At 34.6% G+C, this 24034-nt stretch overlaps 1 protein-coding gene across 1 annotated transcript in view; it reads right to left on the reverse strand.

Annotated features, from left to right (window-relative positions):
- The window catches only part of Top2b (DNA topoisomerase II beta), a 64351-nt gene that overhangs the window by 19364 nt on the left and 20953 nt on the right, over positions 1-24034 (reverse strand). The window contains exons 5-25 of the mRNA XM_036199704.1: positions 21459-21604; positions 20382-20479; positions 19562-19774; positions 16114-16287; positions 13657-13758; positions 13437-13574; positions 11564-11702; positions 10803-10960; positions 10541-10666; positions 9458-9568; positions 9270-9375; positions 7357-7466; positions 6743-6835; positions 6540-6654; positions 5024-5145; positions 4674-4822; positions 3936-4167; positions 2176-2310; positions 1121-1321; positions 474-669; positions 243-334 (exon numbers count right to left, since the gene is read on the reverse strand). Of these exons, the coding sequence (XP_036055597.1) occupies positions 243-334; positions 474-669; positions 1121-1321; positions 2176-2310; positions 3936-4167; positions 4674-4822; positions 5024-5145; positions 6540-6654; positions 6743-6835; positions 7357-7466; positions 9270-9375; positions 9458-9568; positions 10541-10666; positions 10803-10960; positions 11564-11702; positions 13437-13574; positions 13657-13758; positions 16114-16287; positions 19562-19774; positions 20382-20479; positions 21459-21604 (2956 nt within the window). The remainder of the gene's footprint in view (positions 1-242; positions 335-473; positions 670-1120; positions 1322-2175; positions 2311-3935; positions 4168-4673; positions 4823-5023; positions 5146-6539; positions 6655-6742; positions 6836-7356; positions 7467-9269; positions 9376-9457; positions 9569-10540; positions 10667-10802; positions 10961-11563; positions 11703-13436; positions 13575-13656; positions 13759-16113; positions 16288-19561; positions 19775-20381; positions 20480-21458; positions 21605-24034) is intronic.

Genomic DNA, 24034 nt, shown 5'->3' on the forward strand with positions numbered 1-24034 from the left:
ACCTTCTCAACCATGGAGTCATGTCTACAGGCCCTGGTGGAGACCAAGTGTTCTGTAGTGGGGATGCACTATAAATTGCTACACTGTGTCTGCTCTGTGGGAAGCAGAAGCTTTCAGTCTCCAAACAGTCAACTCAGCACCTTTATCACTTCTAAATTCAAACTTCTGGGGTTGGGGATTTTGTTTGTTTTGGAAGTTGCTTTTCAGAGCTTCTCTGAGTATCTTTTTCTGCAAGTGATTACCTTTTCTTGTGCTTCTTTCCACGCTCTCACTGGGTCAGATTCATAACCTCTCTGGACTAACATTTGAATCAAATCTTTCTTTGACCTATTCTCTATGTGAGGGAAAAATAAAATTAGGATCAAGAAAAGAGATCAATTTGTATTTGCTTATATTCTACTGATAAAAATGTCTTTAAAAAGACTTTTTTCCATTTTTAACTAATGTTCAAATCTTTAAAGGCTATGCCTTACCAATAGTAATTTTCCCTTGTATCTTCTCTAAAATGAAACGGGCTTGATTATTAAGTTTTGTAGATTCTGCTCCCAACATTCCTACAAGCCATTCCTTCCGCAAACCATAATAACTTAATCGTAAATCAAAGAATTCTTTCAGAATGTCTTGCACAGTTTCGTACTTCTTCAGACATCCCATATGATCAAAGAGTACCTATACAAAATACAAAGTTTTTTTCTTTAAATTCAATAAATTTGTACTGGTATTTTAATTTATGTAACATCTATAGTACTTAAAATAATTCTAGTATGAATATATACCTGCCCCTGAATCCGACTTCTGAAACAAACCAAAATTATTAGTAACATTTCTATAAAACATTTCTTTACTGGCAGAAGTTTAATAAATGCAAATACCAAAACTGTAGGAGAGTTTAAAATAGTAATAATTTTGATAGACAAACTAATTTGTAAAAGGTTTCTTCGTGGGCTGGAGTTGATGGTTCGGTGGGTAAAAGCACCTACTGTTCCTGTAGAAGACCTAAGTTTGGAACCCAGAGAAAGACATTGATCCCTGGATTCTTAAGCATCCAAGCCTATAGCTATCTCTCTTATTATGATAATCCAATGCACGGCCACTTAAGAAAGATTAACTAATATATTACCATGGAATTGCAAGTAAGAGTAGTTTGAAGTTTAAAAACTTTATGCAGTCCAGCAGCTTCTGCTTGTGCAAGCTTCTCTTCCGTCATTTTCACCACAAATTTCACAGTTGTATCAGTGTGATATTCTTTGTAATCAGAAATTAGTGCTGGTGTTTTATCTGTTCCATTAAGCATGGGTTCTAAGACCTGCTCCTTGTACACCTACAAAAAATTTAAAAAGACAATAAATATTTTTACAACACACTATCATGTTCTCATTAATTACAATCTTTTTAAAATTCTCAGTTCCTATGGAGGCAAAAAGGAAATTTTTATCTTTGTTGTTTCTGTTCATCACTACAAGGTAATATTTGAGGATATGCTTGGTGGTGAGGAAAGACATACAAGGGCATGGTTCTGGTTCTGACCCACTTAAAGCCCAAAGGCACCATAAAGTCTATGGGTATAAGAAGGATGACATTTGCTAGACCTAGCAGAGTGGCATGCATGCCCTTTAGATTTAAAGCAACTGATACTGATCTGAATTACTGAGCATATTTATACAGGCCTATAATATTTCTTATTCCATGCCTTTTGTTTTAAAACCAACACAAACATGCAGTCTTTTTTTTAAAAAAAATGAGTGAAAGAAAGCACCACCTAAGTCAGTGGTTCATCTCTTTCAGATGCTGAGACCCTTTAATACAGTTCTTTATGCTGTAGTAACCCCCAACTATAAAATGATTTTGCTGTTACTTCATAACTGTAATCTTGCTACAGTTATGAATCATAACATACATATATATCTGTGTTTTTCAATAGTCTTAAGTGACCCCTGTGAAAGGATAGCTTGACCCTCAAAGTGGTCATGACCCATAGGTTGAGAATTTCTGACAGAATATACTATTTTTTTTATATACACTTAAAAACTTGAAAATTCAAAACACAAAATTCAAATACAAGGGTAAAAAATAAATATAGAATCAAACCCTACATGGATACAGAATAAAAAAATTAGGTGGATTATTTGTGTCACAAAGAATAAAGCAATGTCCTTCTCACATGGTTATACTAACCTGTGTCCAAGTTCTAACTGGAAGTTCTGTAATCTCTACTGTGTTTCTATCCACCACAAATATCTCACCACTGACAGCATACTGGTTCTGACCAAGCTCCTGGATGGTGCCTTTGAAGTTTTTATAGTTTGGAAGCTGCAGGGGAGATGGAAATAACTTGAGTTTGACTTTGTTCTTGCATGCCAGTACTACCTCTAAACAGCCCTTAGCACATGGTCTACTTATATGGCAGGATTTGCTCCCGAATTGCTCCTGAATTCCTTCTAAAGGATATTAACTTAATATCCTTTAAATGCAAACTCCTTTTGCTTCACACTGAATGGCTTGTAGTTTGGATCCAACTGAACTTTCTAATTTTTATCTAATGATTTTTCCTTACAGAACTACTACTTTTCTCCCATGCTCTGTTTGGAGATTTTGAATGTTTATTCTATCTGCTTTCATTTAAATAGTTTGAATGTTCTCCCAAGGTTTCATGTGAAAATATAATTACCATTGTAAGAAATCTGATTGTGGTTTTTAAAAGTAAGGCTTTTGAAGAAATGGTTAGGATTTGGCAAGGTCATCAGGGTGGAGACCCATGAATGAATCTTAGTAGTACTGAATCCTAATAACTATGCAAAGAGAGGTCAGAAAGACAGTTGTACATATGTACATGTACACACACACACACACACACACACACACACACACACACACACACACCTTGTTCTCACCATATGAGGCCTTTTACTGCTAGAGGACTCAGCCAACACAAAAGCCATCTAGATGAGGCTCTTAGGCCCTGAAACTCAAGAATTATGAAGTAAAATAAGCTCCTTTCCCTAGTCTGTCTTGGGCATTTCATTATAATAACTAAAAAAAGGATTATCTGAACTAGCTCTGACACACACTCAGCTTTCCATTTTATTCACCAATATAAATCTGATCATCCTCAACCAAATCACCATTAGAAGAGGTTATTTCCTCTTCCAAAATCCGTACTTGCTGCTGTCATTAAGAAACTCAACATATAGCAGGGGACATTTTGTGCATATTGAACATCTAGAAGACAAAGACCCTAACTCTTTAACTCACCTCTTAGCACAGGGCCATGTGATACTAGGCACATAAGAAGCATATAGTAATAAAATATACTAGCTCATCATTCTTGAATGCATCTAAAACAGTTTAAATAAAATACTATTGTAAAAAGTAATTTGGAACTTAGTAAGAATGTCTGCTGTGGGTGCATACAGGATTTAAGTTCAAATCCCCAGTACTCACATAAAAAGTAAGGCATGGCTGCATATACCAGTAACCCCGGCCTGGGGAGGCAGAAACAGGTAGATATCAGGAGCTTACTGGCTAGCCAGCCTAGCTGAAATGGCCAGCTTCCAGTTCAGTGAGACACCTGGTCTCAAAGCAGTAAGAGACAGTGAAAGGGAAAAGCACTCAATGCCCTCTTCTGTAATATACATGGGTGTATATATCATATGTCATTACAAGGAAAATTTTCATGGCTTAATACTTTAAGGACAAAAACAAAGCTATATACAAGTGTAACGAGAACACCATTCTCTATAGTTCAGAGATTTTGAAGCCTGAAGTACAAGGTATTTTAAATTTTCAATAAACAGTTTCTCTCCATAAAACTTATCTTCAGACTCATTCATTTATATCTTTCATGTAAGAAAATACAAGTTTATATCCTAGTAGGATCCTGTCTACAAGAGCTCTAAAATGAAAAGAAGTCAACAACATAGGCCATAAAAACTTACCATGGGATGAGGGTCCAAACCTTCTAGCATCCGTCTGACATTGTTCACAATTTCTCTAGCATCATAGTTGGGCAGTTTACAAGCCCATCCAGTCCCAATGCCCTCAGCACCATTAATCAAAACCATAGGGATTATGGGGATATACCACTCGGGCTCTACACGCTGATTATCATCATAAAGGAACTTAAGCAAATTATCATCCACAGATGGAAAAAGCAGTCTTGCCAGAGAGCTAACAGAAGGAAAGAGGAGAATATTGCTCTGAGAATGAAACTTCATAAAGACTTGACATTTTAAGAAAACCCTCTGGAAAGAATATATTTCTAATAATTTTTACCATATATTATAATAAAATTCACCTAACATTAGTACAAAAGGCATATTTTTCCCAAACACAAGCCAGTGTCAGAGTCCTTTTTTACTTACTTTCTTAAATTCTTTTATGTTGTTAAATAACTTTGTAAGAAGTTCCAATTATTCTAAATAAAATAACCCATTTTTAGTTTAAAGAATAAAATTAAGTGCAGAAAAAAAAGTGTATATTTATTAGGACTGATTTTAGCAAGAATGTATACAAAGGTCAAAAGACTTCAATGTTCTTTGTAATCAAATAATTCAAAGTATTCACCCTCAGTAAAATAACTAATTCTCTCTCCTCTGCTTTAATTCTACTAACCCTTTACTTGCATAACCAACTTCAAGGTGAGCTTTATGGCAGGAAGTTAGCAGGCGGTTTACCTCAGCATTGTGAAAATATAACGAGGGCTTGCAGCGTCTTTGCCACCATGAAGCCGTGTTCCAAACTGACCAATTGGCTGGAGCAAGTTAATGTTGTTACTGCCCACAAAATTCTGAGCCAGATTCACAATAGTCATCATCAGTGCTTGCTAGAGAGTGGCAAAAGACAGAAGATATGATTAATAGTCCAAGGTTTTTGGAACTATGCCTCAGTTTGTATTAAAATCTAAACTCTCAATTCTACTGCATTTTCAGAGACCTCATAAAAAGAAAACTACTCTATTATGAATAATTATCATTTAGTATGCCAATAATTACTGTTCTCAGTTGACTCCACTCATAATGCTTACTTCGCCATGATGATAAGCAGACATTTCAGCAACAGATCCAGCCAGCTGGGCGACTTTTACTTCACGTTTATCATTCCTCTTGAAACAGGTAAACAAAACTTTTCGTTGGCCTGGTTTGAAGCCTATTTTTAAAAAGAGCAACCCTCCTTTTAAAATATTGTCATCACTGCATGAATCTCAGCTTCACCTTCTTTCCCCAGATCACCTTCATGACTAACCTCTGGTAGGCCATGTAATCCACACTGTTGCGAACCTTCCACAAAGTTTGTTAACTACTCTTTTCTGTCATTTTTATATGTTACAAATAAAATATCTCATAATATCAACTTTTTTAGTGTCAAAATGTTTGGGAGAAAAAAGAAAGACATTTACAATTCCAAAAGAGTACCAATTAAAGCCCTTAAAGACCTTTCCAGAGGTATCATACTTCTTCCACAAGAGATGCTTTCATGTGACCCAATGCCAGCTATAACATAAGTATTAGCAGACAAACAGCTTGATGACTTCTATTAGCACATCCACAATCAGAAAAACTCTTACAAATGTTTACTGTAGTGGTTAAGAACATAGACTTTAGAATCTTGGTAATCTGGATATTCATACTATGTGAATGAACAAATTACTAAACTAGTCTCAGTGTTCTGAAAGTAAATGAAATAATAACTTTTCTAGTAACCTCAATCATAAGATTATTTGAGATTATGTGCTTCTCTCTCCTCCTTGCTTGAGACTAATGAACACAGCAATAATCTTATCCACATAAGCTGACTACTGCATCTATCATTATGAGACCAGAGTATAGAAGACATAATAAGAAGAAATATGGCTATTTCTTTGAAAATGTCATGATGTAACTGAGGAAACAAAATTAGCACAGATAATAAGAGGAACATAAGAAGTGGCATAAAAGTTCAGGCATCTGATATGAGTTTAGACTGAAGGAATACTTCATAGAAGGGAGACAGTCTCAGGCTAGACATGATGGATGGACAAAACTGCTATTGAATGAAAACCCAAGCAACACAAAGGTGAACCAGTTTACCATGACTTACATAACTGGGGCTGGGGCTTTCCAAACAGAAAAATCAGTTCTAATGCAAAGTTTCCAAATTTTTAAGTTAAATTACATTAAATAATTAATGAGATATAAAGGCATTTTTAATAAGTTATTCTCCAATAATTTTTTAGATAAAATTCTATTTTACTTAATTTTGGAAACTTCAGTTTTAGAAATTACTTTTTTAAAAAGGGAGCTTTAAAGATTGACCTTAATTTTCCTGAAAAACTCAAAGAAATAGTAAAAACTTCAACTGTCTCACAACTTATCTACCACAGAAGTTTTAAGCTCTTTTGAACTGAATCTTCATGTTTTGTAAGATTTCAAGAATTTCAAATGGACCACAGACTTTGGTATTTTAAATAAGAATTGAAAATGGAGTGTAGGAGGGCTAAACCACATGAAATCAAACCAGACAGAGCACGTAAGATGAGAAGGACTTTTACACAGATTACTCACCATCCACAAGAGACGGTATAGATCTCTCATTGTCCGAGTTTGAGAAGAGAATTAACTCCTTGTTGATGAAATCATTGTACGTCAAATGCTTGGTTGCCGTACCATATAAAAATTGCTAGGAGGAAAGTCACATAGCAAAACTGTCACTCCTCCTACACAAGTCTCAGCCTCCCCTCCTTCCCCCAGATTACATCATGACTAACCTCTGGTAGGCCATGTAACCTACGCTGTCTCCGATCCTCCATAAAGTTGGTTAACCATTCTTTTCTGTCATCAATCTTCTTCTTACTAAATGCCTGAAGAAGTCCAAGTAATAATGTCACACATTAAAATTAATTGCATTATAAAACTTGAATTTATAAATGGTAAGTAATTAATTCTGGAAAACTAAAGTGCTTTTCCTAAATTTTGGGGTTTTTTTGTGGGGGGAGGGATTTTTTGTTTGTTTGTTTTTTCAAGACAGGGTTTCTCTGTTTTCTCTGTATAGCTTTGGAGGCTGTCCCAGATCTCACTCTGTAGACCAGGCTGGCCGTGAACTCACAGAGATTCGCCTGGCTCTGCCTCCCAAGTGCTGGGATTTAAGGCATGCGCCACCGCTGCCTGGCGCTTTTCCTAACTTTTAATCAAAATTATATTTGACCTGTGTCTTCCCATTAAAGAAATAAATAAAGCCAAGAAAAAAAAATACATAAATTTTACTTTAGTTACTATACTTTGAAAAAAGACTCACCACACAAATCTAGCTCTGGAAGGAAACATACAACAGGCAGGGAGTAGCTAAAAAAAAAAAATTACCTTTTATTAGCAGCACACTTACCAAGGTAATGGCAGCATCATCTTCAGGGCCAGCATATCTAAACAAAATACGATGCCTTTCCATATCAGCAAAATATTCCTTTGCTTCTTTAGCTGTACTGGTACCCAATCCTATATGATTTAATATAAAGGAGGATCACAAATAACAATGACTATTCAGAACCATCAAATAAAAAGCTTGTAGAGGAAGCCATTAAATTGGTACTAATTGATCAAGCTTAAGACAGACAAACTAAACATACACCTCCTGACTTAAATAAACAATGCTACATATTAATCACTGTTTCTGTCAACAAATCTAACTCAAACATGATCATATCCTGATTTAAATATCAGGTAATGGAAAATAAGCAGAAGGGACTTGCTACATATTAAAAGAAACTAAAGGAGCACACTTGACAAAGTTTAAGATGGGGAACATTTAAACAGAACAAACAAATTTATACCAATTACATAAGCAGTCATTTTATAAAACTTACAAATTTATTAATGAATTAAAATGAGAAAATATGAAAAGGAAAACATTCATGAAATGTGAAAAGATTACATTCAGAGATTTAAGAGACCCATAAACTAGATATTAATTATTTAGATTTTAGCTTAGAATATTAAATATGAAATATATTAATGTAATCATGAGGAATTTTAACATTGTTCGGATTGTTAAATATGTCAAAGAAGAATATGGATACTTGCTTAGATGCATATTAAAAGTGACAGTTGAAATACTTTAATGTCTAGAAGTAATTTCAAACTAACATGGGGTACTAAGAAAGGTGATAAAAATAGTGATTGTTAAAATGCATAAGCAGTCCTATTCTTATACAGTTTGTGTGTGTGAGAGAGAGAGAGAGAGGGAGAGAGAGATAAAACTTAAGTGCTCAGGGGAAATTCTGAAACTTTATTATTATTTGTGGGGATTCGAAATTTTTCTTATTTTCTATGAAAAAAATTTCAGTCAGCAACAAACTGCTGGTTTTAAAATCTAAAGAACAAACTTTCAAGGTATTTTTAATACTATCATAAAAATAGATTGCATAAGCAGTCATTTCACACAAAAATTAAAAATTTGCTCTCTGTCTCTCCCTCCCTCTTTTCTCCTCTCCCTTCTCCCCTCTCCTGTCCTTTCTCCTCTCCTCTCCTAAAAAAGAGAACATGGATATGATAATAATAAAAAGGTCAATTATTGAATCTACTTTAAAGAAGGAACTACTTGTTTTAAATAGGATAAGTAATCAAATTTTTTTGTCTGAGTTTATCAAATGTTGCTGGACTGGACAATGTTAATATATATAATGGAGTTTTTTGTCTGACTCTGTCTAATGATAATAGACTAGACATTGTTAATGTAATTCTTGACTGTAACCTTCTTTTATTATGTTAAACAAAAAGGGGAAATGTGGTGATATATTGTGCCCCCAATATATTGTGCATCCTAATAACTTATCTGGGGTCAGAGGACAGAACAGCCACTAGACAGACATAGAGTCCAGGAAATGGTGGCATTCATGCCTTTAGTCCTATCACTCACTCGGGAGGCAGAGATCCATCTGGATCTCTGTGAGTTCAAGGCCACACTGGAAACAGCCAGGCATGGTGACTCACACCTTTAATGCCAGGAGGTGAGCCTTTAATTTCAGGGAGTAATGGTAGAAAGCAGAAAGGTACATAAGGCATGAAAACCAGGAACTAGAGCTGGTTAAGCTTTTAGACTTTTGAGCAGCACAGTTCAGCTGAGATTCATTCTGGATGAGGACTCAGAGGCTTCCAGTCTGATGAAACAGGATCAGCTGTGGAATTGGCAAGGTGAGGTAGCTGTGGCTGGTTCTGTCTCTCTGATCTTTCAGCATTCACCCCACCCCTCACCTCCCCAAAAAAGAAAAAGAAAAAGAAATTAAAAATTAAAGTACAAACCTTTGTAGTATTTTATTTTCCAGGCTTTCTGGTTTTCTATATGTTTTTTCCATTCATCAAATTCAGGAATACTATAAAAGGAAAGTTCCTGCTTATTTTTGCTTGCCTTAATTAAAAAAGAAAAAGAAATTAGTTTTTCTGCTAACACTTAAAAGAACAGTGCAAAATTAAAACAATGCAAGCAGTACCTTTACAATGGGAGTAATGAATTCTTCAAGAAAACCATGCTTCAAAAGTGATGGCCAATTGTGATGAATAAAATTGATTAGAAGGCCTTTGATGTGAGAACCATCTTGATCCTAAAGAAATATAAAGTAAAAATAACCATAATTTTATAAAATGCAAGTACTTTTAAACAAATTTTAAAATGTATGAGTGAAACCAAGATAAAATTCCATTCAAATTGTAGATAAGCATTTTATAAAATAGTATAGATCAGATGACTATAAAAGAATTGTCACTTAAAGTACAAGTCTAGTTAACAATACACTGAATATACCTATCCTTACATAATATATATGTTATCAATATATATGTTGTATGGTGTACCTGATTACAGAAGGTTTAAAGGTGTAAAAATACAAACACGGTTATAACCCCCTTTGCTCGGCAACGGCAGAGAAATTCCTTTGAGTATTTACCTGTCTTTTCATGACAAAAAAGCTGAAAAACTTCTCCTTAAAACTATATAGCAGCTTTTTCTGTTGAATTTCTCCACAAATGCTTTTACACTTTAAGAGACAATGTTGGTTACATATGCAGTTCTTCCTTTTCAGTATTTTAGTTCTTTCTGATTACTGCTATTTTAAAGTCCTCCTAGATTTTGTGTATTCCAACTTAGGCCAACATGTGCCAACAGTGACCATCAAACTACCAGGTCACTGTTTCTCACTTACAAACACCACCATTATATTTCTATTTCGACATAGGCTTAGTTACTGTGATAGAATACTGTGTCCTGCTCTTTCCATAACTGCTGCATTTAAGAACATTTAAAAGTAATCAATAAGGTTAATATCTCTCCCAAAATTAAATAATATAAATTGAGCTTCATGTGCATGTTTCCATATAAGAATATGTCCTCTAGAAGCACATAATCTCTTTCCTCTATGCTATTTCCTGAGACAATTACCAAGAGACAATCTAAGAGCTAGGGATGTAGCTCAGTGGTAAAACATTGGTCCCAGGTCCAGCATGCATGAATACATAAATACATACATAAGACAATCTGAAGATATGTACTATAAATATGTAATAACTTTCAGACCAACCTGATCAGTCATAATCATAATCTTTCCATAACGTAAGGTTTTCAGAGATTCTGCATCATCATAACTTTTCTTGTATTGCAAACCAACTATTTTAATAATATTGTTTATTTCTGCATTTTCCATAATCTATAAAAAAAGGAAAAACATGAAAGCATTTTTAAATCACTATAGTATTTGAAAACTGAGTCTGAATCTACATTTGAAAATTCAGTTTTAGTAATATGTTAGAAATCTCATGAATACCTGTAGGATGTATACAAACCTGTTTATGAGATGCTTCTCGCACATTGAGAATTTTACCCCTGAGTGGGAAGACTCCATATCTGTCCCTCCCAATCACACCTAATCCAGATACAGCTAGCGATTTGGCAGAGTCTCCTTCTGTTAATATCAATGTGCACTCCAGGGAATGTTTACCACCTGGAAAATATTTTTAAATTATATATATTTTAAGTTCCTTATTTCACTGATGAGAAAAATGTAATCAGAAAAATTATCACAATGATAATGGAAGACTGTCACCTTATATTATGCTTAATGAAGATTAAGCTGTAAATACACTGTATTGAATTCCCAACCTCTTAAAATAGTAATATATAGTACATGAAGCAATTTCTCCCTTCCATCTGTCCTTCCTTTGTTTCTCTATGTATGTGTGGTGCGTATGTACTCACACAGAGGCCACAGCAGGAAAACAGTTGCTGTCCTCTATTGCTCTTTACCTTATAATAACCTTGACGCAGAATCCTTCACTGAACCAGAAGCTCACTGTTGCAGTGAGGCTGACTGGCCAGCAAGCTCTCAGGATCAACATGCACCCATCCTCATCCCCTGTGGTACAGTGCTTTGTAGATGGGAGCTGGGATCCAAACTTAGGTTCTCACGCTTGTGCTGCTAGCACTGTTAGCCAATGAGTCACCTCCCCAGCCCCATATGAAGCAATTACAATTATACTCTGAACAGAAAATAACTGAATAATCAAAGGTTAAACTTAAAATCTTTAAAAATTGGTTTGACTCTTACCAGCATCATTGGCATCATCCAGTTTGGGAATGCCTTTGATTTTACTGTATTTTACTGATGAACACTTCTTATTCAGCTGAGTCTGAGCCTTAAATTTCACCCAGTTCAATATGCTTTCTACAATGCCACAATTAGAGGCCTTAAAAATAAATTAATCAAAGGTCAGTGGTATAGAAAATAAGCTGAAAATTCTTAAGTTCACCTAAAATGTATAGAACTGCCTATGACAGCTAGAATCCAGGCAGTGTAAAAACAAAATTATAATGATCATGATAATACAGTCTAGTAGATTTCACTCAATTACAGTAAAACTATATTACAGCTAGTTAGCAAAACTAATTCAGGCAGGTATACATACAATGACCTACTGTACTGAAAGACAAACATGAGAAAAATCTTGTTACAATAAACTTCATGAAGACTCTGTAAGGCTCTTGTAGGAGGCAAGGCTCTTACTACTAGTTAACATCACAAAAGCTTAACCACTCATTAATTTACTAATTGGTAAATTTAGACATTGACATCTCTGATATCTGTCAATCAAAGCCTAAAATCCTATGAGAGAAACAAAACAAAACACTGATCTAGAAATGGCATTAGGAAACTCATGCACAGGCCTCATTCTGCTAACAACAACTTTGCCTAACACACTGTGTATAATTGCTATGAATTGGTGTGTGATGACAACTTGTTTCCCTAAAAGAGTAAGCATCTTCAATCCCAAGTCTTAAAAGCTTTTTTCTTTTAGTCATTCTTAGTGATGTGGTTTCAAGCACAGGAAATAGTTTTCTAGCCAATTTCATAAAAAACAAAAAAAGAAGCAGTAACCTGCGCCAAATCTAGTCGACTCACTTAAATGAAACAATACAATATTTACAACCAAATCTCTCCATATGAGCAACTGTTATGATGACAGAAAGTTACACTGTAATTTGAGCTCAGAATTATTATGAATATTTTATAGGCTTCAAAGCTAGAACTTAAAAAGGAAATCTGCTTTTGCTTCTTAGACACTATCTTTGAAAACCTAATATTGAGATTTAACAAACACGTTCACCATGGCCATTGTACTTTATTCCCCTACCACACTATACAATTCCAAGGAGCACATTGGGAAGGAGGGTTTACAATGAAAATGACTTTGGCCAGTTGATTACATGATTGCATTCCCACTGCCAAACAACTGTAAAGGCCCCTCACAGATAATTAGTCAATGATTAACTGGTAGTACTACTAACAAAGGAGCCAAATGAAATCCTGAGTAGTGTACAACAAGGAGCATTGATGGCTATAAAATCCAGTTATAAATCCAAGATTTATTATTTACTTATACTGTCATTTAGAAAAAAATTTAAAAGCCAAAATAATATGTATAAATTCAAATACAATTTGTAATAACGTAGAAAATGCTATGTTTTGTATAGGATATCCTATAGCTAGATGATATATGTACATACCTACATTGTTATATAGATATATAGAATATATACATACATACATATATACATACGTGTGTGTGTGTGTATGTGTGTGTGTGTCAGTAGAAGAATTTGAACAAAAGCATAGGAAGATGAAAACAGGAGACTGGGAGGCTCTGCATATTTGTAAATGGGATACTGGACTTTTACAATGGCCAATGCAAAGCTAACACACTGAGCAATGTAATTTCCTACTTTTGTGCTTGCAAAAACAATTAATAGTTTAATGAAACAATGTGGTCTACATTTTTAAAATTAGCAGAATGAAGTATATTAGCTCATAGTTTAAGTATATGTAACCTACAGTTACTATGATAAAACAGAAATTAGTCACAAATAAAGTAAGTCAATAAAAGAACCTGTTTATTCTCAATAACTTGAAAAATAATACTTACTGCTTTAAAAAATTTTTCTGACAGTTGGCATTTGGACCCAAAACTTTTGGGCTGCAGAGTCATATTTTCCTTAGTTTGAGAATCAAAGGTTGGATTTTCAATAAGACAATTAATAAAAACCCATATATGATTTTTAACCTGGGAAAAACACAAACAAAAATATCACCATCCAAACAGTCATGATGTAGTAACTCTGTAGAACACATAAAGCATCACTTACTTGGAACGGCTTCACTGATACACCAGCTTTGTTCTTTTTCTTAACTACTTCAATCAGCTTACCAACAACTTGATCTACTACGTAATCCACATGCCGTCCACCCTGTAGAGGGAAAAGCAGAGAATACAAAATCTTCTACAGCTAAAGGATCCAACATCTTGGTAGTCTCACTACAACTATTTTCTTGAGGAGTATGATTCTGAGAATGATAGGATTTAAAAAGATGGTTTAGGTCACAGTGCCAATAAACTATCTTCTGTAAATCTTTTCTTCATTCCACATCTAACACCAGATCTAGAGCATTTCCTAATACTCAAAACCAGTTTTCTGATTATCTGAGCACCAAGTGAATGTTCAACAATGTAGCTAACATAACTCAGAGTTGGCATAGATACCACATATTGATTAATGGCTCAGTCCCTCAGGACTGCTTATGACTTTCAAATTCCCCTGAGCTACTTATCCATCTGTATAACCAGGGGAATCCCATGTCCCAATCAGATCTGACAATTGGATAAGATGGTTCATAGAACTCAGGAACATATTTCACTGTCCTTTAGTAGTTTATTATTAATAAAAAGGGCCAGGTGATGATGATGCACACCTTTAATCCTAGCACTCGGGAGGCAGAGCCAGGCAGATGTTTTTGAGTTCAGGCGAGCCTGGTCTACAGAGTGAGATTTAGGACAGGCACCAAAACTACACACAGAAACCCTGTCTTGAAAAACAAAACAAAACAAAAAAACAAACAAACAAAAAAGACAGTCTTCCCCAAGAGTCTCACTATGTATATAAACCACTCTTAAGGTAGGCTCCATGCTCAGCAATAGATGGCCAACACAAAACAAACTCAATTTCATTTTTGGAGGTTCTTCTTTTTGTGTTTAACTTATAGGCCTTTTACACATATATTAGTTTCCAATTTTGTGTTTTTATGGGATTTCTATGTGTGCAAAGGAGTGTGTCTCTGCATTTATATGTGTTTCTTTTGCTCTTTCTTTGGTTCTTTTCTTCTGTTTGTTTTGTACTACTCCAATTTATTCATTTTTATTTGATCATATTTTATTATTTTTTTTTTTAGATGTCTGTTTTCTAATAAGAGAGAGAAAGAAAAGGATACAGATTTGGATGGGAGGGGAGGTGGGAGGATCTGGGAGGAGTTGGGGCGGGGAAACTGTAATCAGAATATATTACATGAAGAAAAACTACATTTTCAATTTAAAAAACTAGCAAAAACAACAATAAAGATAGAACTCACTAAAAGCCAAATGGACAACATATATAGGATAAGGTACAGGGAAAGAGAAGTCCATGTAACTTCCTAATCTTCTTCAGGAATATCATCCTCTCCCCAAACACTACAGTATATTTAACCTGAGATATCTCCAGACACACTGCTTAGGGTTTTGGTTTGGTTGTTTTTTGTTTTGATTGTGCTACTCCCCCGCCCCCTCAGTTTTTAAAAAGACACACAAACCATGTGACTCAGTGCAACTAATGAGATGTGAACAATTACTGGCTGGGTGATCCTTCTAGGAAAACTATTATATCCTGACCAAAAGGTGGTGATTTGGCTGCTTAGCTATTCCTCTCCCTAGAACTTGGAAATGAGTTATAGAGAAACAATAGTATTTGAGGATAGGAAAAAAGCCACATGCCATAAGTGATAATAGAAAAGAAAGCCAGAAAAAAAGAGGCCCCTAGTGGCATATAACACCACACAGCAGCAGTCTAACACTTTGTATCTCTAGTTCCTAGAAATGAGAGAAAATAAATAAATAAATAAAACCTTTAAACAAAGTTTTAAATCACTGTCTAACTGAATAAAGTCATTACTGGGTCAAATTTCTGTTGACCAAAACAAGTAATGTTTACTTGTTTTAAAAAAGTTATTACAAATCACTGCTTTAAACTAGTCTACAGTATTTACTTGCATTACTAACTGCTTCATTATTATCAGTAGATAATCCCTCTTAAGTTATTCATTCATTCATTCACTTGCTTTTTGCAGAGCTGTGGGTTAAAGTCAGAGCCTCTAACATGCTAGACAAGCACTCTACCCCTAGGCTACACCCACAGCCCATGTTTTCACCTTGATTTTGAAATCCAAAGCCTCCAGAACAGGGTTCAAGCTCCTGAGACTAGCAAATAACATGTTCCACAACCTGGCTCCTCAAAAAGCTCATTTCCTATTATTCTCTATCATACTCTAAATTCAGAATACAAAATATCAACAATCTTATCAATCTAAATTTCATAAAATATGTTCAATGATAAACACTAAACATATTAACTTCTCAGTGAATATTTAAATACTTTTAATATAGCTATTTGAGAAAAATAACTTTCATTTTCCTGGGTCAAATTTAAAAGCCAGACATTTTTGTTCTCTGTTTATTTCATTATTTAAAGTACTATTTTATCAATGACTTGGAAACCAAGCATATAGACACTTACCTTTGTAGTTGCAATACTATTCACAAAGCTGATCTGCTGGAACCCTTTTTCACTCAAAGTGAGACAAACATCCCATCTTTCATTTGCAAGTTCATGAATAACTTTAAGGGCTACCCCAGTTTCATCCAGTTTGTCTTTCACATAAAGGTCTACATAGCTGCGAAATCCATTGACCTATAAATTTATAAAGCAATGAATAGTCACTCATAGGTCAACAGTATAAATACATGCCATTAGTTATTTCCCTTATTTCTGTTCTCATTTACAACAGTTTTTGACCAAGATGCAAGTCTTGATCAAGCATTCCCTTCTTCCCTGTTCGTAGAGCATTCAACTTGTGTGTCTACTTGATGAAGATGAAGAAAGATGGCTATTTAAGTAAGTTATTATAAAACCTTCCATAAAACTAATTTCTTCTATGTGGCAAATGTTACCATCCAGTATGAGTTCAGATATGAGGAAAATTAAAGCAAAAGACATCTCTATCATTATGGAAAGCAGCTAACCAAATAAATAATAATTTTTACAAACACAGCAAAGAAGTGAGACTATGAAATAACTGTCATTCTGAAGTCCGGAGAGAGACACATGCTGAAGAAAATCACAGACTCTCAGTATTTGCGTAACTCGAGCACAAGTTTAATAAAATAAGAAACACCTTACACTAGATGTTTTAACTAATCACTACTGGACGAATGCAAGCATGCGAAGCTCCTAGGGACTATGATTAGTGGTAGAGAGGTTCCTAGCCTTGCAAGTTTTCCCTCCAGGAACCACATCCCATGGAAAGATCAGAATGATCAAGAGAAAGATACACTTGCCAGGGTACAGCAGCCTAAGAGAAGAAAACAACAGCCAGTGGGAAATACCCCAGACTCCATTTTCTTACAAAAAGAAAAGCAAGGAGGGAGGCTTATTGTGTAAGTCAGCAGGCCTCAGAACGCAGACTGAGGACAATGGAAAGCTGCTAGAGCTGGGGAAAAGAATTAGGGCAGATGAAAAGTCTTCACTCATGAACGATGTGCATAAGCACTCTGAAACCAACCTGTAGGAAACGGCTCAGTGCGCACTCCAAGGCTGGGATTTAATCAGAGTCTTCTCTTACGTGCTACCCCCAGACTAATAAGCCTCTAATGACAACAGTGAATTTCAGCCAACGGAGCTACAAGACACAGATCATCTCTGCCAGGTAGATCAAAGACACGAACAACGATGAGTAAAAGAAAATAAAGTTCGAACACAGTCTAACTCGTGGACGGATTAACGTAAGTCCAATAACAAAGCCTACCTCAGAACTACTACCTTACACAATACAGTTTCCCACAAATACTTTCAGAATACCAAGAATTATAAAAACTGAAAATAAAATAATCATCAGAAATAGCTCAGGTGGAGCTGGGTAGATGCTCACTGGTTAAAATTACTTCCACTCTTGCAGAGGACAGACAACCAAGGTTCAATTCCCAGCACCATATAAAAGCTCACAACTATCAGTTATTCCAGGTTCAGGGTATCTTCTGGCCCCCACAGGCATAAGACATACACATGGTGCACAAATATACACACAGCCCTAACACTCATACACATAAAATAAACCCAAATAGAAACAAAGCATCTCAGACACATCTCAGATGTTCTACCAGGGCATTTAGCATCACTATTGTTAGTACGGTACAGTCTCTACCGGAAAAGGCTTCCACTTCAGTAGAGAGATGGAATTCAAATAATAAAGGAAATGGAAATGCTAAAAATCAAAAGCACTGAAGACATAAGAAATGTCACTGACAAGGCTCATCAGTAGGAGAAAAACTAATAAAGTTGAAGGCAAGGCAACAGAAACTAACCAAACTAAAACAAAGAATAAAATAGCCTAAGCCTCAAGTGTGATTAAGCCAGCATATCCTGCACACCAGAGGGAAAGTTGAAACAATCATGCCTAATAGTTTTCAAAATTTATGACAAAAAACAAAACAAAACAAACAAACAAACAATAAAGCCAAGACGCTCAAAGAACATCTCACAGGTTAAATGAAATCACAAACAAAACCACCACATGCGCACACACACGTACATATTAGTTATATAAAATCCTAATGACAAGCAGAGGAGAAAGAAATACGTTAACCTTACCAAGAGAAGAACACAGAGAAATACATCACAACAGACTTGTAATCATGACCTAAGCAAGAATTGAGTGGCATCGTACACGCTGAACAAAAACCACTGTCAACCCATAATTCTGTTGAAAATATCATTTGATAGAGAAGAAAAGAATCAAGACTTTATCATACACTAAGAGGGAATTCATTGTCAACTGTTCTAGAAGAAAGGTTAAAGAAAACCCTTGTGCAGAGGTGTAAGATTAAATCAAAAAATTAAAACTGAACGAAACAGCACATGTGTGTAATTGCAAGTATTCAGGAGGCTGAGGCAAGAAGACTGCTTGAACCCAGGAGTCATAGGCCAGCCTGGGCAACTCAGCATTGACTAGATAACCAAAGCAACAAATAGCAACAAAAACAAACATGCACAAGCGTGTTGTGTGTGTGTGTGTGAGAGAGAGAGAGAGAGGGAGAGAACTGAAAGCTATACAAACATTTCTTCTGCCTCCTTTTCTTCTCCATATGGTGTTTCCAACCTACATGAATAAAGTGAAGGATCTTGGGAGACAGTTCAGTGAGCAAAACACTTGCAGTAGAACATGAGGACCTGAGTCAAACCCCAGAAGCCATACAACGCCAGGCACAGCAAGGCACAACTGCCGTCCCAAAGCTCCTAAAACAAAACTGGGGCAAAAGCAAGAGAGTGCCCAGAAACTGATGGTCAACAAGCCTGGCATTTGCAACACCATGCAGTGGTGGGAACAACAGAGAAACTTTGTCTCAAACAAGTTGGAAGGTGAGGACCAAAAGGTCAGATTATCCTCTAACCTTCAAATTCACAGCATGGCACATGGCACATGTACATACACACACACACACACACACACACACACACACACACACACACACGCGCGCGCGCGCGCGCGCGCAATAGCTAGTGACAATGGCACAAGGAGTGGAAGAGATGACCTGGGCTATAGACTTATAAAGTTCTTTAGCTAAATTGAAATGTTAAATGTTTACCACAAACCCCATGGAAAGTACTAATATTATCAAAGGATAATAATATAAATACTATTTATATAATTATCTATTAAATCAATTAAATTATCTACATCTATTAACCTATTAAAAATTAGATTCATTTTTTGAATTATCAGAGGACAGACACAAGAAACAGAAATTATCTAGTAAGATGACAGCTAATAGATTAAATAAGTCAATAATCACTTTAAAATAGTAATCATTTAAATATACCAGTTAAATAAAATCAGACAAGATCTATAAAACAAGATACAACTATCTGCAGTCTACAAAATAACACATATTTTACAAAAGACACTTACAGGCAACTTCTTTCCATTAAACATGACCTTGACCCCTTTACATGAACCAGCCAAATCATATGCTCTTCTGGTCATGAGGGCCACAATGTCCTTGTCAAGCTTTTCCATCTTAAACTTGGCTAGATCTGGTTGGAATGTTATACATGTATAATCTTCACCATCAAAATGTTTAATTTTGGCTTCAGAAGTCTTCATCATATTATTCATCCATGTCTTTAAGAGAAGATGTAAGTATTTCTTTAATGCTTCTAACTTTCATAACACAGACTCAGCTCACAAAACATTCATTTACTACAGTATTTGTATTTTCCAATCTCACAACAACAAAACACCTTGAAACTGATTAATATTAAAGTCAAAACTATAAATACTATAATTATACCAGACTGGTAATGAAAATAAATTGCACAGCTTTTATACAAAGTCAGTGAAGCATCTCTCATATTCAATATGTCCCATAGATTTTTACAAAAGTAAACAGACATGTTTATCTGATGAAATTATTTTAGCTTATGTAGAATTCAAAACACTCGTCCAAAGGCTCACCAGCATTTCTCAACTACAAACTTGATAATTCAGCGAGCTTTAAAGCATGCTTTAAGTGGTTGCATCTGCTAAATACAGCGTCCTGCCTTAAGAGAACAACAGAGAAGCTATATAAAAATCTAGGTAGTCTGGTATCTATTTGGTGATTTGCTTAATAGTTTTAAAAATGAAACTAATTTTTTAAATTTAATTTTAAAAAATAAACTTCTATTATCTAAGCAAAACAATAAAACATTTTTAAAGAAATGAAAAAATGGACACATTACTATCATACCTGCTTAAAACTATGTTTGTATTCTTTGCAAGCCGTTTCTACTGTAAACTTTGTACTAAAAATATTACAAAGTTTTGCACCATAGCCATTACGGCCCCCTGTAAAACAAGTTAGATATGAAAATTTTAGTTAAAGTTCTTTTAAAGGAAGTTATTAACTAACCTATCATAGAGCAAGTCTGACATAAAACATTACTATTTTGTATCAATTTTTTCAATTACTGACTATAAGTCTTATGTTTAGGGTTTTTTATATTAAAGAATTATTAGGATTTAGCAATATGATAGGTACTATATACTATCATTAAAACATTTGTGATTTGCTACTCTCACAATTTAAGAAAAATAAGTGTAGCATCTTCTGACACAGTAACTCTAGGTGAAATCTGAGCTTCTAACAAAGTCACTTCATTTATATCAACTTCTCAGAGCCTTGGACTTAAAAAAAAGCTATCAACCTACTGAGGCAACAATATATTTCCAAAGTATCTTATATAGAGAGACTTTTTCACTTGATCCACTTAAGGAAAGTAGTTAAAGTCTTTTATTATCAAAGACTATGTGAAGGGTTACAGAGATAGCTCAGTGGCTAAGAGCATTTGGGTTCAATTCCCAGCACCCATATAGAAGCTCATAAACCATCTGTAATTCCACTTCCAGGGCAGTTGACACCCTCTTCTGGCTTCCATGAGAACCAGGGACACATGTGGTTCACAGACATACACATAGGCAAAATATCCATACATATAGAATAAAGTAATAAAAAGTTAAAGGACATGTGCATATATAATTATAGACAGGTACCATAGTATTGTTATCTAAATCAAAACTTCACCTATCAGTTAGATCAGAATTCCAGCAATTTTATTCTAAAAGTCTACATATTATCCAACTTTTATTTAAGATGATACTATTAAAATTATATAATCAAAACAGATGACAAATTTTTTATCTTTTTTAAAAGGATTTTCTCACAATGAAATTTCACAGGTTGCCTTACATGTTTTAAGAAATGGGAACTTAGAAAATTTGTTAAGAAAAATGATACTTATCAATAAAAATTCCATTCAGACTTTACCTGTAACTTTTTTCTCATCATCATCATAATTACTTGATGTTAAAAGCTGTCCAAAGATTAAAGCAGGAACATAAACTTTCTCTACTTTGTGTTCTACTACTGGAATGCCTTTCCCATTATTCCAAATGCTTATAATATTAGATTCACTGTAAATACAGAAGCAAAATTTAGAACAAATTAAATGTTAATTTCCACAAAAGTATTGAACTATAAAATAAACCAGAATGGTTACAACTGAGATGTAAGCCATTGTAAACTGGGAAACACTGGCATTATCTTGATGAAGACATGTACTTCAGTATTAGTCATAACTAATGTTAGGATCAGTAAGATCTGTAAGATAATGCCGAAAAAATTCCTAGAAGAAACCTTTCTCCATCTCCAAGTAAAGAGTAAAAGGAGGCAATGTAAAAAAGTGTGGTACAGATGGGCAAAAATGGAAAATTACAGATCTTTAAAACAACTTTCACATGTTTTTACCTGCTTAGCATATATTATGTATCATCAATATGATTATTTGTCATCAATCATTGTAATTTCAAAAACTTTAAGTCTGGTACTTCCTATATTCAGTAATATGATTACAAAATGGGGCTTTCAATTATGATATCTCTATTAAAAACAGTTTGAATGTAGAAAAAAGTGTATTTTAGTACATGTGCAGTATTATTTGAGTTTTAGGTCAGGTTAAAGGGATAGTCAGAACTCTGGCCATTGTGCTTCCCACTGTTTTTGTTCTTGTGCTAGAAACCCACAGCCCCACATATTTTAGGCTTATACTGAGCTACAGTCCTAGTCTTGACGTTTGGTTTTTAATCAGGCAGATGCTAGCAGATGAATTATTTCAATACTAGCCATCCAATATGTAGTAAGCTTTAAACTCTCCTGTAGGTTGTACTGAATTCTCTAACTTCTAGAATAGCTGCCACACTATTTGTGGCATGTCTTAATGCTGAACTATTTATATGCCTTTTACAATTTGACATTTTATTCCTTCCATCATAGAATACTTTGGAGAAGCAGAACAAAAACTAAGTGGAATAGTGTAACTATTGAATGCTCTCCTCCCCTTCCTACAAGACATTCACAGGCATATATGTAAAAAGAAATCTAAAAACTCAAAATGCTATATAAAAATGTTAAGTACAATTCAAAGGATCTTAAAGATAGGCATCAGAGAAAATGTGATCAGTTGTATAAACAGCATACCATTTCCCCTCTTTGAATCTGCTTTATAGTAACTTTTTAAATTAGAAACCTAAGCAAAAACTGTAACTCTGAAATAAAATTCAGTTTATTTAATAAAAACATTAATCCTATATAGTATATGCAGTTAAAAATAACCTAATAATAGGAAATTCATAAAAGTCAAAATATAATGGTTAAAATAGAAAATAAATCTAAGACTTTGCAACTTTTAACAAAATGCTTCTTGTAAATTTTAAATATACACTAAATCCAGAATGAGAAAAGGCTGTATAACTTATATCAACAATTTATTAACAAAATAAAAATCAAGAAGAAGGGAAAAGTACACCCTTGACCCTTTTTCTTTGAGGTAGTTGAGAATTTTCTAGAAGAGGAAATTAGAATAAGGTGATGATAAATAAAAACTGACATTTGATTATCACTAAAAAAACAAAGAAATTTATGTATATGTCTCACTCATGTCCACACAAGAATGTTTGTGGATTATAAGGGAGTTAAAAAAGAAAGACATTTTTATGCATCAAATAATAGGGGGAGAAAGACAAAATGTCAAATGTCATGCACAAAATCTAGATTTAAACACACATACACACACATTATACATACTTACACAGAAAATAAGAACAGTAGAGGAGAGAAGCTGAATATGAGCAAGTTACAATGATACACATGTATAAAAATGTCACAGTGAAACCTATATTTTGCATCTAACTAAAAAATTAATAAAAACGGGCCTGGAGAGATGGCTCAGTGGATAAGAGCACTGGCAGCTCTTCCACAGGTCCTGAGTTCAATCCCCAGAAACCACATGGTGGCTCACAACCATCTATAGTGGGGTCTGATGCCCTACTCTGGCATAAAGATATACATGCAGATAGAACACGCACATAAAATAAATGTTATTAAAATGGCTGTAAAAGGGAAATGCTCTGCAGAAAATGTAGTAAGTTAGTTAGTAAAATGCACACACCCTTAACTAGTCTACAGAGCTATAGTCCAGCTCCCTTCTTTTTCACTTTGTTGAGATTACTTAAGGCATTTTTAAGTACAATACTGTTGACTTTAAGTAACTAGAATTAATATAAAAGAACTGAATGATAGCAACTATGTCCATCAAAACCCCACTGAAGAACTGAGGACAGGGGGCCATTCTAAGCCACGGTAGAAAGATGAGAAATTTGAGGCTAGTCTGGAGTATCCTACAGATAGAACTAACACAAAAGAGCAAAACAAACAAAATATCTTTAAGAAAAGCCCCCTTTTCCTTAGTTTTCTACCTGAACCATTTAGTTCTGAATTTTGTATAAGCTTACAGATAATCAAACATTCAATACATATACTCCTTACTAGCTCTCTTCAGAAAAAAA

Source organism: Onychomys torridus, chromosome 9 (assembly GCF_903995425.1).
Source record: "Onychomys torridus chromosome 9, mOncTor1.1, whole genome shotgun sequence".
Lineage (NCBI taxonomy): Eukaryota > Metazoa > Chordata > Mammalia > Rodentia > Cricetidae > Onychomys > Onychomys torridus.